The sequence below is a fragment of the Cucurbita pepo genome, chromosome 8 (genome assembly GCF_057944985.1).
Source record: "Cucurbita pepo subsp. pepo isolate OVF chromosome 8, ASM5794498v1, whole genome shotgun sequence".
NCBI classification, from domain to species: domain Eukaryota; kingdom Viridiplantae; phylum Streptophyta; class Magnoliopsida; order Cucurbitales; family Cucurbitaceae; genus Cucurbita; species Cucurbita pepo.
In genome coordinates, this window is record NC_141805.1 from 11,690,920 (window position 1) to 11,706,894 (window position 15,975).

At 39.5% G+C, this 15,975-nt stretch overlaps 3 protein-coding genes across 3 annotated transcripts; 1 reads left to right on the forward strand and 2 right to left on the reverse strand.

Annotated features, from left to right (window-relative positions):
• Positions 1 to 1,483: 1,483 nt before the first annotated feature.
• On the reverse strand, positions 1,484 to 3,085 carry LOC111799748 (transmembrane protein (DUF962)). The gene is made up of 2 exons (XM_023683207.2): positions 2,320 to 3,085; positions 1,484 to 1,896 (listed from the first exon to the last, which is right to left on the reverse strand). Exon 1 carries the CDS (start codon positions 2,663 to 2,665, stop codon positions 2,327 to 2,329), a length of 339 nt encoding a protein of 112 aa, XP_023538975.1. The 5' UTR covers positions 2,666 to 3,085; the 3' UTR covers positions 1,484 to 1,896; positions 2,320 to 2,326.
• A 1,144-nt stretch (positions 3,086 to 4,229) lies between these two features.
• PHT4;2 (phosphate transporter 4;2) lies at positions 4,230 to 8,060 on the reverse strand. Its single transcript, XM_023682988.2, has 8 exons — positions 7,478 to 8,060; positions 5,796 to 6,022; positions 5,350 to 5,698; positions 5,225 to 5,269; positions 4,961 to 5,107; positions 4,742 to 4,879; positions 4,620 to 4,653; positions 4,230 to 4,547 (listed from the first exon to the last, which is right to left on the reverse strand). The coding sequence occupies exons 1-8, from the start codon at positions 7,931 to 7,933 to the stop codon at positions 4,378 to 4,380; spliced, it is 1,566 nt and encodes a 521-aa protein (XP_023538756.2). The 5' UTR covers positions 7,934 to 8,060; the 3' UTR covers positions 4,230 to 4,377.
• Positions 8,061 to 13,106: 5,046 nt separating this feature from the next.
• Positions 13,107 to 15,363, forward strand: LOC111799978 (protein OCTOPUS). The gene has a single exon (XM_023683535.2). The coding sequence runs from the start codon at positions 13,301 to 13,303 to the stop codon at positions 15,245 to 15,247; it is 1,947 nt and encodes a 648-aa protein (XP_023539303.2). The 5' UTR covers positions 13,107 to 13,300; the 3' UTR covers positions 15,248 to 15,363.
• Positions 15,364 to 15,975: the final 612 nt, after the last annotated feature.

Below are 15,975 nucleotides of genomic sequence, written 5' to 3' on the forward strand. Positions count from 1 at the left end.
TGAAAAAGGTAACTCCCTAAAATTCCTCTAAAATATGTTTTTTTCTTTTTTTTTTCTTTTTTTTTTCTTTTTTTAATTATTTAGTAGCAATTAACTAATATCTAAAACAATCAATATTCTTTTAAGTTAAGTAAGAAAAGATTATAAATTATTTTAAGCGGTGGTTGAATTAAAAGGTTAGGTATCATAACTTTTTTTAATACATGGAATATCGGGGGACGAAGGATTCCAATAAGAAAATCAATAGTGAATGGACTTTGTGCGCAAGTCTACTTACTCTCTTTGTTGGACCCCTAAAGGGTCATGCTCCGACTCGAAGAAGGAGAGAGCAGGCAATAATAGTGAGAGAAGCTCGAAACCATTTTAGATACAACAAGACAACTCAGAAAGAGGAGAAAGTTGTCATAACCTAGGGTGGGTTTGCTGTCTAGTCAGCCAAAATCTGCCTTCTTACAAACTGATTAAAGGTAGAGAGTGCCAAGACGAACGACGTCAAGAAGAACAGACACCATCAATTTAGAACGAATATCTGACGTCTCCGAAGTTTAACTCAACTTAGCACGGGAAAGGCAAAGCAACACAACTCTTGCTATTCTTCAAGCACGAACTATCAAAAGGAAAACATATTCATATGGCTCAATAAATGCCTACACCTTCTCAACTTCAAACTTTTGTTTCTATCATGTTGCCCACATGCTGATGGTCCCTTATCTCTTACCTTTTCCTTTCACCCTTGAAGGGTCGAGAGAATCACATGAGATTTCGATCGTGAACCTGTAACGGCCTAGATCCACCACTAGCAGATATTGTCCTCTTTAGGTTTTTCTTTTCGGGCTTTCCCTCAAGGTTTTAAAACGCGTCTGCTAGAGGAAACCACTAGCAGATATTGTCCTCTTTAGGTTTTTTCTTTCGGGCTTCTCCAAAAGGTTTTAAAACGCGTCTGCTAGGGGAAGGTTTCCACACCCTTTTAAATGGTGGTTTGTTCTCCTCTCCAACCAATGTAGGACATCACAATCCACTCCTCTTTGGGGCCCGCTGGCACTCTTTCCTTCCTCCAATCGATGTGGGACGCCCCCAAATCCACCCACCCCCCTTTGGGGCCCAGCGTCCTTACTGGCACACCGCCTCGTGTCTACCCCCCCCCCTCTCGAGGAACAGCAAGAAGGCTGACACATCGTCCGGTGTTTTATTCTGATACCATTTATAACGGCCCAGATCCACCGCGAGCAGATATTGTCCTCTTTGGATTTTTCCTTTCAAGCTTCCCCTCAAGGCTTTAAAACGCATCTGCTAGAGGAATGTTTCCACACTCTTATAAAGGGTGGTTTGTTCTCCTCTCCAACCAATGTGGGACATCACATAACCTGAACTGACTTGTTTGTTTTCATCAACCTTCTTCCCGGAACTATTAAATCTGCTGCCAAAAGAACCAACTTAACATGGATTGGATTAGGAGATGCAGATGGAGAATTAACTCAGCATATATTAGAAAAAGTATAACTTTGTTGATGAACTTCATTGTACAAGATAAACATAAACAGTTTACAGAACACCATATAGATACATGACTGCAGATTGTAAGCCAAGTTAGAGAATCAAATTTGGAAGTAAATTGCATAACCGAGCATCAGTGGCCTGGCCTTCAAATGAGTTCTTTCCAAACTAAGCAGCCCAACCTGAGGATGAGAATTGATTGATCTGTAGAGAATTCTAATCTTGTGGGAAACAAAAATGGCTTCAAACCATCCATCCAAAGCAGCACAAGAAGCATACAACATTGATATTAAAACTTGTAGCTGGAAGGATAGTACATGTGGAGAGAAAGAGATGCTGGAATGAGCTGATTCTCCAACAGGAAAGCAAAAACAACTGTGGCAATCCTTATCACATCAAATTCTGGCAGATAAAAACGACGAACAGATCAGTTCATTCATGATTTCATAATACCACGCAGAGAACAGAACAGTTCTGTCGCTGCAAAATCCTCTGCCATTTGAACAATGTTCTATAGAAACTGCTGTAAAACATACGAACAAATTCCACCAAAACTTTGAAGACGGACCCATGTCAAGCAAGCTTGGAGAATATATAAGAACAGAGTTGTTTAATCTATCCTCCATTAATAAACTTGCCATGAACTTAGTAATCTTCAAATTTAAAGACTAAAACTGCGAAGATTGATTAGAGCAATGCACATATTTGAGGTTTAGCTTGATTTACATTATAGCAGATATTATCCAATCCAGCCAGAAAGTATAGTAAATTGCCAATCATCAAACAATTATCAAGAAAATGTAGTGGAAGAATGGAGAAGCTTACATTAGAATTAGAACGCCTGCAACACAGGTCTTTTCCCCAGCCTCTTGATTTCCCTGTCCATGTTCCCAGTAAGCATCAATCCAAACATCTTGAAATCACAAAGAAGAGACCAAAATGGATGACCGAAGGAAGCAGGAACATTTTCCTCGACGAAGAAATGGCTGTACCACGCGAATCCATATCCAGTCAAAGGCACAAAGAACAGGAACCACCAGCTAAACAGTAAAGAGCAAAGAAAGAAGAAGATAGAAGACAGAGTTCCAATAAAGTGCCATCGTCTCGTCGAGGGTTTTGAGTGCTGGTTCATATAGAAAACCCAGAACTCATCCAAACTTCTGAAATTCATAAATCCCGAGGCGAAATGCGAAAACCAGAGATTGATTCCGAAATCCAGTTGAAGAATTTCAAATCCGGGTCAGAATATAGACTCCAGACGATCGGAGTTGAAAACCTAATTGTGACAAATAGGTTGAGAGAATCAAATTTCTTCAAGTTCGTGAAGATGGATTCATTTGACCTGGGGTGATGGGAGAAAAATTGGAAGATGAATTAGGGGGTGTCGTTCAATTCGCGCACGCAACCGACGGAATTACGCACCTTATATGAAGAGCATGAAACTCTTGAATCCATAAATGTCCGGAGACTTGAAGTTTGTTTGAATGGAATCCATGATGCGAGATGTCGGCAAAAAGATTTTGCGCCTCGGATCGTTACAAAATGGAAATGTAGGGTTTAGATTGGATCTGTCTCGAGCAATTTGGGATCATACAAAGTTCAACCCACTTTTATACCTTATAATTCCCAAAAATAAGTACACAAACAAAAATATTGAATACAAGTCGTGATTCACAAATTTTAATGATTTTTACAAGTGGAAGAAATAAATTAACATTAAATTTTATATATTTTTAAATTTTATGTAATCTAATAAAAGGAATAGATAAGTTAATTTGTAATTTTTTAATATATGATTAACCGTGTCTCTCAGTTAGTTATATATTCCTGATCTTTTTCTTAATTAGTCAACCGGAAACTAACAAGCCTCAACAAGATAGTCACTCTTGCTACTCGTCTACGTATTTTTCTTTCGTTTTCTCTCCTCAAGCACGATGTTGTTGACCCTCCTACTCCAATTGCAGCCAACGTCGCCTACCGTCGTTTCTTTTCCAATTGCATGCCTACGTCCCAGTTGTTGAACCATTGTCGTTGTCGTTGCAGCTACCACGTCTGCTATCCGGGTGTAGTCCTACTATCATTGCCTCACCGTGTCGCTCACTGTTGTCGTCGCCTCTGTACCATTGCACCGCATATAACCAAAAACATTGATGTTGATGAAAAATAGTAAGTTCCATGAGCCTAGTGACACGTATACCTTTTTGGTTTCGATTACGTCGTAACACTCTTATTAACCCTTAAAATTGTGATAAGGATATCGAACACCAACTTAGAAGGTTCAACTTGTTAGATGAACACGATTCTCCACAATGGTATGATATTGTCGATTATAAACCCATGATTATTCCCTTAATCGAGGCTCGACTCCTTTTCTTTTAGAGTTCTTTGTTCGATATTTGAAGATTTACCAATCTATTGGCACGACTAAGTTTAGGGTATGACTTTGATACCATGTTAGACGAACACGACTCTCCACAATGGTATGATATTGTCAATTTTGAGTATAAGCTCCCATGGCTTTGCTTTGGGCTTCCCGAGAAGGCTTCATATCAATGAAGAGAGTATTCATTGATTATAAACCCATGATCATTCCCTAAATTAGCCGAGCTGGGACTTTCATCATCCAACACAACTTTGAAAATGGGAATAAGACCCATATGTCAGAGAGGCATTCTATTAAAACTAAACCGTTTATACTACACGTGTATCTTAATTTTGGTTGATGAACTATACGATGGTTTGCATGTTCGTCTCCATCCATCCGTATGTATCTTTACAAACTAATTTCTAGCTTTCAAAAAAAAAAAAAAAAAAAAAAAAAAAAAAAAAAAAGCCTTCCATGTTCATCTCCTCTCTTCCCATTCCACACAGGCTTCAGCAGAGCTAGAAGACTTGCTCCCCTGTAGCAAACAGATTCCAGAAAATGGCTGCCATGAAGTAAATCGTGGCTGTAACAGTCAAGAACGCCTGGAATGAGCCAAGCCACTGTACGAAATACCCTGTTCCAATCGTGCTCACAATCGCTGCTAATGTCCCTGCCGAGTTCGAAATCCCTGCACCTCGACAGAACATCGATCATGTCAATGAAAACCAAATGAAATTTCTTGTTTTCTGAGAAAGCTTACCGTGGAGAAAGCCTGCATGTTGAGGTGCTATGTCCTGATTGAACCCAGAAACGAACAGACTTCATCAGTGTTGAAGTTTGAATCACTTCAGACAATTCTATATGAAGGGCTTAAAAGCTTACTTGCATATTTAGGAGATACCCCGCTTGGCTGAATGAGCTCAAGCTCAATGCTACTGTCATCAAAACTGCTGCAATGGTTGGTGTGGTCGCAAAGTTCAAACAAAGTAATGCTAATCCAGGTCCAATGAAACCAATCGACTGTTGAGCATCAATGTCATTGAATCAGCGATTGAACCACATACATTCTTATGCTGCAACATGGAAAAAATGAATCAAAACCTGCATGATCTTCCGGACTAATGTCACGGGGTAGCGTGCTTTGATTAGAGCGTCCGATGTCGTGCCTGCAAAGTAGCCAGACACTGCCATTGTTCCCCATGGAATGGCGCTAAACCATGCTGCTTGCTTCAAGTTCACATTAAACACCTACATCGACCCAATAATTATAAGATCTCACCTCGGTTGGAGAGGAGAACGAAATGCCTTTTAAAAACAGGGAAAGCCCAAAGAAGCTTAGGCCGTTACAATAATCCGGTTACTTACGGTCTTGAAATATACTGGCATCCACGAGAGAAGAACAAAATATCCCTGTAAAACGAACGAAGCAACGACACGAATCAGCATTGTGCGAACTTCCCATTCAAACATAAAAGAGAAGAAAAACTCACCCAATTGTTAGTCATATTGGCGAATATGATAGCCCATGTTGGTAACTTGGAGAGAAGGCGGCTAAGAGGTAGGTGTTTGACATTTTGAGGAGAAGAATCAGCTTTTCCAGCTTCGATTAACCGCAGCTCCGATGTGCTGATGTTTTGACTCTGTCTGGGGTTGTTTGTGACGCCTGGAATCCATGACATCAACCAGACAAGGCCAAGTGATGAGAATAACAAGAAGGGGCCAGTGACACCAATGGAGGACAGCATGATGGGAGTTAATAGCAATCCTACAACATTGCCAAGATGAAAGCCAGCCATTGACATCCCCACTGCACTAGCTCGTTCATGGCTGGGGAACCACCTGCTTAAACAACGACAAATTTCAAAGCTAAGTTGGGGAGTTGGAGTGAGGTGATCATAAAGAATGATTTTTTTATGGTTGGCAAATGGGGTGTGACCTCGACAAGAGGGTACTCATTGATGGCATAGCGACACCTTCAGCAAGTCCAAAGAAAGCACGAACAGCCAAGAGACTGGTTGTTGAGTGGTTGGCCGCCAATGGAGTAAGAAGAGTGGCAAGCGACCAAAGGGCCACTCCCCATGCCATCACTCGCTTTCCTCCATATCTGTCCACCAATGCTCCTCCAACCACCGATGAGAATATGTACCCCCATAGAAACGACGACTTCAACAAAACAAAGATTCGGGTTAAAATTAACACTACAATGTCCCTTTTAACTCTTTCAAATTAACACCCAAATGTCCCCGTCCAAGACTATCCCTAGCCGATATAAGACGTTTGGTTCTCCTCCTCAACCAACCTAGGATCTCACAATCCACCAACCAATATGGGATCTCACAATCCACCTCCCTTCGGGGCTTAACGTCCTGGTTGGCACTTGTTCCGTTCTTCAATCGATGTGGGACCACCCCCAATCCACCCCTTCAAGGTCCAGTGTTCTTGCTGACACACCGCCTCGTGTCCACCCCCTTTCGAGGCTTAGCCTCCTCGTTGGCACATCGCCCGGTGTCTGGCTTTGATACTATTTGTAACCGCTCAAACCCACCGCTAGCAGACATCCTCTTTGGGCTTTCCCTTTCAGACTTCCCCTCAAGATTTTTAAAACACGTATGCTAGGGAGAGATTTCCACACTCTAATAAAGAATGTTTCATTCTCCTCCCCAACTGATGCGGGATTTCACAATCCACCCCTTTGGGGCCTAGTGTCCTCGTTGGCACAAGTTCCCTTCTTCAATCGATGTGGGACCACCCCTAAATCCACCCACCTTCAAGGCCCAGTGTCCTTGCTAGCACACTGCCTTGTGTCCACCCCATTTCGGGACTCAGCCTCCTCGTTGGCACATTGCCACGTGTCTGGCTCTAATTACCATTTGTAAGAGCTCAAGCCCACCACTAGCAAATATTGTCTCTTCAGGTCTTCCCTTTCAGGCTTCCCCTCAAGGTTTTTAAAACGCTCTACTAAGAAACGATGTTTCGTTCTCCTCCCAACCAACACGGGATCTCACACCCCTGGGAAGTTACATGGATTCAACCTGAAAGTTGACGATGTAACATAAAAGTTCCAATTTTTTCTTCTTTGTCCTATTCCCACGAAAGGGGTTTGGTTGGGCCAAGAAATGCAAGAAAGCCCAAATGAACACATTCAAGGTTCCCGTGGGCCAAACCAGAGCACTTGAGAAGGGGGATTGGTAAGAAGAAGGAAGGGTAAGCTAAGCACAATTCTTTGTGGTTTCACCTTTCACCGCCTACAGCTTATCTAAGGACACGGCGGCAAGATCAAAGTTTCAAGCAAACCCTGTCGCCAGCGTTAAAACACAAGTCCACCACCATGTCGCAGTCATTGAATTTTAAACGTTTTCTAGTAGCGAGAGATAAAATTTCATTTCCTTTGCTTAAAACGGCATACACGTTTTTCAACCAGAACCCATCTAACAATCATAAAAGAACAGCAAAATCCGTGGGTGCTTTCGTGTTTCTATACATTGATCAAATCAAAATCACCAAATAGCTAGCTATTCTCAGAAACAAGGTTAATATTGAAAACCCCTGATTGATTGAATCAAAGAAAAAACCCAAATGAAGAACTAATAAGAGAGAAGAGTTTTGTGTTCATTTCACCTGAACGATGCCGAGAAATGAATTAGACCAGCCATATTTAGCAGCAAGCGGAACAATCGCGACCGACATAACCACTCTATCAGCATTACAAAGACACATAACGAAAGCGGTTAATGCAACCACTTTAAACCTCTCCGGCAACCCGATTCCGACTCCACCACCGATGCCTCGTTCTTCCGCGGCGGCGGATCCGATTGATCTCTTCCCAAATGAAATGCTTCTCTCTATCCCCTCCGCCGTGCACCGGACCACCGCCAACCCTCTACTCCCTCCGCCTACTCGAACTCGATGAAATCCCATGTGATTCCCCCATTTGTTCCTCAAAATTCCCGATTGAAATACTGAATGGGTCCTCGGAAATTTGATCAGACTGAGTTGCTTTGTTGATAACTCAGATGGGTTGCCGGAAAAACGGGAGTTTATGATGGAAGGTTTCGGCGGGGAGAAAGTCGCCATTAGAGAAGGCAATACAAAAACAGCCCACAGAGGAAGAGGGGAAGAAATGTGAGAAACGGGCGGTTTATATAGACGTTTGAATCAAGATTTTCGCCAAATTTTTTTTTTATTATTATTTCTATCCCATCTCTTCACTAATTGAATTAGAGTCTGGCTTCCATAAACATTTTCTAAATTATACCAACATTTAGACTTTTTTTTTTTTTTTTTTTTTTTTATTCTCTTATTCTCTCTTAAACTTTTTATATTTTTCACTAAAAAAACGTTATATAAAGAATAGAATAATAGGTGTAAAGTAAGCAAATAAGTTTGAAAATTTTGTTTTAGGTAAGAAGTATTTATGCGTGAGTCATTTCATTATTAAATATTCTATTCTTAATAAATTTTGAAATAATTTAATAGATATTATCGGTACTTAGGAACATTTAATTTGATCATAAAATATAGTATTTTTTTAATTGTAATTAAAGAAAAGGGGAGGGGTAAAGTCGTAAATTGAGGTTTTTCTGAGTCTAGTTTGGTAATCCGGTATGTCAAATGAAACTTTTAAATATTCTATTCTTAATAAATTTTGAAATAATTTAATAGATATTATCGGTACTTAGAAACATTTAATTTGATCATAAAATATAGTATTTTTTTAATTGTAATTAAAGTAAAGGGGAGGGGTAAAGTCGTAAATTGAGGTTTTTCTGAGTCTAGTTTGGCAATCCATTATGTCAAATGAAACTTGGCATGCATGCCAACTCTTTGGGCAACCTAATAAATTTGTAGTGACTATATATTAACGTGAGGATTCTATTAACCTCTATGGTATGATATTATCGATCCACTGCTAGCAGATATTGTCCTCTTTGTACTTTTTCTTTCGAGCTTTCCCTCAAGGCTTTAAAACGCGTTTGTTAGGAGAAGGTTTCCACACCCTTATAAATGGTGGTTTGTTCTCCTCCCCCAATCAATATGGGACATCACAAATATTATATTTTTTTATTTATAAACTCATGATCTTCTCCTTAATTAGTCAACGTGAGACTCTTTCTGACAATTATCCTTTATTTTGTGGCTAGCCAATAATAACCAAAGTAGCTCCGTTTAGAAGCTGAGCCCCATCTTAATAGTAACGGTGCAGCTTAATTTCTTGTCGTTAGCGTCTTTTAAAAATGTTTGAACAAATATAGTTAGAAAAATGGTTGAAATTAAAAAGCTTTGGGGGTAAGGATAAAGAGTCCTAATTTCCACCAACCATTGACGCCTACCTACCACCGCCGTTGTGACAGTTGGTAGGGGTTGTTGAAGAAAACGACCCGAATGGGTAAACGGGTCGACCCATTCACCATTCAAATTTTGGCTGCCCTTCCAAACCTAAATATTTATTTATTTAACTTTTAAAAATATTTAAAGTAATTAACTCCGTCTCTAAATTTTTAATTGTGTGTTTAATAAATCGTTAACCTATTAAATAATTTTTAAAATACACGGATATAATAGACAAAATTCAATTTAATATCAGCAAAAAATTAAAAGCCAATTTTAACACATTTTAGACATAAATTTAAAATGTGGTAAATTATAATTAAATTTTAATAGATATTTAAATTTACTATATCGTATCTATTTAATCTTCAATTATACGTGGTTTAAAGAATTCAAATAAGTTAAATAATAATAATAATAATTAGAGAACTATATGAGATGAGACAATTTAAAAAATTTAAATGACGTATTACAATTACTATTTTAAAGTATATGAGCTATACAAAATATGAATCACAAAATTAATAATTTAAATTAAATCTCGTGATCCGCATGAAGATCACCAATTATTATTTATTATCAAAAAAATATTATAGTTAATATTTTTATTATTCTCGATCACGAAATATTAAGAAAATCATATAAAAAATCATATTTTTGTATAATATCCAACGTGGTTCGCGTTGACATTCCAACACCGTCTGATGTGTCAATTATTAAAAAAAATATATTTTTTATTAAAAAAAATAATTAGTTTTTTTTAATAATTGAGCCAAAACTTTCCCCTCCAACTCAGCTACCCAGTTTTGAAGGTCAAGCTCAAAATCGACGGCTTTAAAGAGAAGAGATCAGAGACCAAACGTGAGGAACCTCATTGACAGAAATCATATAAATATCAGTGAACCCGTAAAAATTTAAATATCTAATGTTTTGACGAAGACTACATGTCAATTATTATTGAAATTAAATAGCAAAATAAAATAATTTAAAGATATTTGGTTTATTATTATTGAATTAAAATTAGATATATGAATCTTTTACCTTAAATAATTTTCAATTATACCATTTTTATTAGGTCAATAAATTTAGTTGTTGACTTATGTGACATAAAATTTATTACAAGAATAAAATAATTTAATTCCTCAAAATCTCTTAAAAGTTGATACAGAATTTGACCTATCTTCTCAATCAATTGTATTTGGGCCGCGGCCCATTGAATATATGTCGCCAATTTTGTCGGCCCATAGTTTCTAAATTTATATTGAAATTAAACAATAAATTGTGATTTGTTTATTATTTATACAAATGAAAATAATAAATACAGAATTAAGCTCTTTGATTTTGTCTGTAGTGTTTTTAATGTCAAATTCTACATTCTTTTTCTTGGGATTCCACAAATAATATTCATTCAAAATCCTAAGGCCAGTATTTTGCCACGTGTATGCCGCCATAAAATAGAGATTTGATTAGTAAAATAAAAATATTTACAGTGTTTGAGTAAAAAAGGTAAGAAAAATAGAAGTAAATGTAATAATGAATGATAATGATATAGTAAGGTAATTAGGTAACATTAATAATTAACTTAAAAAAGTATGAATGGGCTTATTACCACTTCACCCTTTTTATTTTATTTTATTTTATTTATTTATTTATTTATACATATTAATAAAGAATGATTGAATTGAAAAGGAGAGACAAATAAATGTACAAAAATTTGGTGGGGACTTATAAGTTGGAATAAAACAGGAACATTATTAGATTTGGAAAAAATATAAAACATTAAAGTGGATATTCCTTTCGACACAATTTGTCACATTTTATGTTTTTTTAGAGGAAAATAATGATGTAAAAACTTCTTTTTAGAAGACGTGTTTTAAAAACTTTAAGGAAGTTTGAAAGGGAAAGTCTAAAGAGGTCAATATCTTCTAACGGTGGACTTGAGCTGTTACAAATGGTATTAGAGACAGACATGGAGTGATATGCTAGCGAGGAGGCTGAGTTTTGAAAGGGGCAGACATGAGATGGTGTGCCAGCAAAGATGCTGGGCCTTGAAAGGGGGGGTGGATTGAGGGGTTCCACATTGATTGGAGAAGGGTACGAGTGCAAGCGAGGATGATGGGCCTTGAAGGGGTGGATTGGAGAGTCCTGCATCAATTGGAGAAGGGAATGAGATCGGTCCCACCTCGTTTGAAGAAGAGAATGTGTTCGGGTAAGTGGATCAGAGGGTCCTACATTAATTAGACAAAAGAACGAGTGCCAATAAGGATACTGGATATTTAGGCTTTTCATTTTGTCTTTATTTTATATGAATAATAATAATAATTAATATCTTATTTTGATTTTTTGAAGGGGAATATGAATTTATTTATATTTGTGAAATTAATAAGTGAACAATAATTGAAATTTCTTTTCTTGCTCGCAAAATCAGGGACGAGACCTTTTGTCATCATTTTTATTTTTTACTTTTACTTTTACTTTTCCATGAAAAGGTCACTATTTTTATGAACCGCCATCGCAAACATCCCTTTCTTTTCCCTAAATTAAAAAAAAAAAAAAAAAAAAAAAAAAACTTTATCCCAATATTTAATTATAAAAACAAATAAATTACACCCTTTTAATTTAAACAAAATTCACAACGGACCGAAAAAAGACCGTAGTTTCAAGCTATACATGTAAATATAGGAATAACGTGAGAGCTACGTTAAATGATTTTTTTTAGCGGATAAGAGGTAAGTAGAAGAGTCGAGAATGTGAAATGAAGCGTGTATAAAAAGAAATTTATATTTATTTTTTAATACAAAAAATGTTTTGTTTGATTGGGTAAAGAGAAAAGAGATTGAAAAAACAAAAAGAAACCCAACACAGCACATCACGCAAACAGTAAAAAGTAAAAAAGTGAAAAGGAAAATAATAATAATAATAATAATAATAAATAAATAAAGAAAGCGAAATGTGAAAAAAAGAATGAGATATTACAACAATTATATTACTCACAATCAATTTTATTTTTTACTTTGCTTTTTAGTCCGCACAATTTTACTAATTTTCTAATCATTCCCACATGCTTCATACCCGATTCAACCTAAGTCCCCACCGCTAGCAGATATTGTCCTTTTTGGGCGGGATTTCCCTCAAGACTTTAACACGCGTCTGCTAGGAAAAGGTTTCCACACCCTTGTAAATTGTGGTTTGTTTTCCTTCCCAATGGGACATCACAATCTACCCCCTTCGAGACCCAGTGTCCTCGCTGGCACTCTTTCCTTCCTCGAATCGATGTGGGACCGCCCCCAAATCCACCCCTTGGGGCCCAGCATCCTTACTGGCACACCGCCTCGTGTCTACCCCCTCTTCGGGGAACAGTGAGAAGGCTAGCACATCGTCTGATGTCTAACTCTGATACCATTTGTAACGACCCAGGCCCACCGCTAGTTGGACTTCCCCTCAAGGCTTTAAAACGCGTCTACTAGGAGAAGGTTTCGACACCATTATAAATGGTGGTTTGTTCTCCTCCCCAACCAATGTGGGACATCACACCCAGCGTGCTTAATAACACACTCTTCAGTGCCTACCCCTTTTGGAGCCTAGCGTCCTTGCTAGCATACTCTACCCTTCTCAGGGGCTAACATCCTCGATGACACACTGTTTGGTGTCCACTTCTCTTCAGGGCATAGCGTCCTCGATTGTGCCTTGCCCAGTGTCCGCCCTCCTTTGAGCCCAATATCTTTGTTGGCACCAAGTCCACTCCATCTGGGATCCAGCGTCCTCAATAACACACCGTCTAGTGTTTACCCCTTCGAGGCCAACGTCCTTACTGACACACCACTAGGTGTCGGGTCGTAAATTTATATTAAAAAAAAAAAAAAAAAAAGAGAGAGGAGGCAACACAACATGTGTGGGGGCATCCCAAGTGCTTGTGTAAAATCTCTCTCTCTTCTCTCTCTGCTGGTGTCCGTTGAAACAGAAGAGAGAAGAAGAGAGAGAAAAAGGGAAAAGCTTAAGAATAATAATGAATAATTCACTTTCCTTATTCCTTCTTTCTAAATTTCTTTCCAATATCCTATCATGCCATTCTCTCCATTTCCCATTCTTCCATAGCTTCTCCTTCTCCGTGTTATGAATCCCTCCACCGCCGCCGCACAACCACCACCACCACCTCCTCCTCCTTCCTCCGCTGTCGCCGTCCCCTGTCCACGACACCCTCAAGAGCATTTCGCCCCTTTCTGCCAATTATGTCTCTGCGAGCGTCTCTCTCTAATCGACTCGTCTTCTTCCTCTTCCTCCTCTTCCCGGAAACCCCCTTCCACTGCTGCCTCTGCTCTTAAGTCCCTTTTCCGGCCCGGTCCTCCTACTACTCGTCCCTCTTCTTTCTTCCCTGAGCTTCGTCGGACTAAATCCTTCTCTGCTTCTAAGAACGAACCCTTTTCTGCCGTTTCTGAGCCGCACAGGAAATCTTGCGACGTTCGTCTTCGTAACACTCTCTGCTCTTTCTTCTCCCAGGACGCCTCTGCTTCTTCTTCTTCTAGACCTCTTCCTGTTTCTGGTTTTGAAATTGCTTCCGAGAGTAAGAATTTGGAGGACGAGCCGAGTTCTTCTTCCTGTCTTGAACCGGAACCGAAGAGAGAAGCGGAAATTAGGGTTTCTGAACTGCCCATTGTGGTGGATGTTGTGATCGAAAACGGAGTTCAGGAAATCGTCGAAGAAGAACAACTTCAGGTTGAATTCGAGCGAGAATCGGTGCAACTTCAAGAGGATTTCAAAACCATGAAGGATCATATAGATCTTGATTCGCACACGAAGAAGCCCTCCGGAAGGGATTTGAAGGAGATTGCCGGGAGCTTCTTGTCGGCGGCTTCGGTCTTCAGCAAGAAGCTGCAGAAATGGAGGGATAAGCAGAAAGGGAAGAAGCAGAGAAGCGGCGCTGGATCTACGACATTGCCGGTGGAGAAGCCAATCGGACGCCATTTCAGAGAAACTCAGTCGGAAATTGCCGATTACGGCTTCGGCCGACGATCCTGCGATATTGATCCGAGATTCTCTCTCGACGCCGGGCGAATGTCCTTCGACGATCCCCGCTATTCTTTCGACGAACCTAGGGCTTCATGGGACGGGTATTTGATAAGCAGAACGTTCCCGAAAATGCCTACCATGCTTTCCGTCGTTGAAGATGCTCCTATCAGTGTCTTCCGTTCCGATACTCAAATTCCCGTCGAAGACTCCCTGAGTTCAACCAATGAAGAAGAGAATATCCCGGGGGGGACATCGCAGACCCGGGATTACTATTTAGACTCCTCTTCCCGTCGGCGGAAGAGCCTCGATCGGTCCAACTCCATCAGAAAGGCCGCCGCGGCGGTGGTAGCAGAGATTGATGAGATGAAATCCGTTTCAAACGCCAAAGTTTCCCCTGCAACAACAGATATCAGCCATGGCCCAAAACTATCCATCCCAGATAGAGACTCGAACTCCAATTCAGTGCGAGACGACTGCTCCGGGACCTTCGATATGGGATTTAACGACACAGCGTCAGTGATTGCGACAGGGAATCGGAAAGAGGAGTCAAAAAAATCCCGCCGGTGGGGGAAGGGTTGGAGCATATGGGGATTGATTAACCGGCGTGGAGGAAACAAAGATGATGAGGAAGACGTGAGCAGACGCAATGGTGTGGAGCGGTCGTTTTCAGGGTCGTGGCCGGAGTTGCGAGGCGAACAGAGTATGGATGTGAAAGGAGGATTCAACCCCAAAATGTTTAGGAGTAACAGTAGTGTGAGTTGGAGGAGTGCAAGTATGGTGGGTGGATCTTTCAGTAGCAGTTCAAGGAAAAGCAATGCAGATTGCAATGGGAATGGGAAGAAGAAGAAAGAACAGGAGCAGCAGCAGCAGCAGCAGCAGCAGCCAGTGTTGGTGAGGAACCACAGTGCTCGACATTCTCTGACAAATGTCGACAATGGTCTTCTCCGATTCTACATGACGCCGATGAAGGACAGCCGGAGAGGCTCTTCCGCCGGGAAGGTGAAACCCAATCAAGCACACTCCATTGCTAGAAGTGTTCTTCGACTGTATTAAACTGGAATTGATTGGGGGTGGAGGATTCGATTCAAAAAACTCGTTTTTCTGGTTTAAAGTTGATATCTGTTCTTTGGTCAAGCGTTTTCTTTAATGGGTTTCTTGAGAATTATTTATTTTTCAATTTCTCAGTAGAACGAAGAACGAAGAACGCTTCTTAATTCGCTTAAAATTTTCATTATTCCTGTGATTTCATTGTTTGTTCTAAGCTACCAACTTCCGATGAGACAGGCAATGCCCAAAAGAAAGAAAAACAAATCATGAAACACAGTGATTCTTGTTTCTTTTGTTTGCTAATATCAACATCACTGATGTGACATCAATTTCTTGAAATAAATGAAGTCAAAAGCTTTCTACCAGAATTGTAAATTTTAGTGGCAGGCTTGTCTCAACCTTAAGGAAGGAAGTTCATGATAGTCAGACTACCGTAAGTCCTGGTGAACAGCGGCTCGTAACTATAACAGTTCTAAGGTAGCAAAATTCTTTACCGAGTAAGTTTCGCGAAATTCAAATTCTCAACATTGAACTAAAAAAAGAATGAAATCAACCGAATAAATACCTAGACTAATCAGCCGAAACACAAACCCGATCGACGCTTAGTTAATCTAAAAAGAAAGTGTGAACATGGAGTTGATTAGTCCAAAAAAGAGGGTGGATTTTAGTGAGACATTTTGGGACACAATCATGGAAACCCTTGGGGCTGGCATCCTCAAAATGCTAAATAAGTG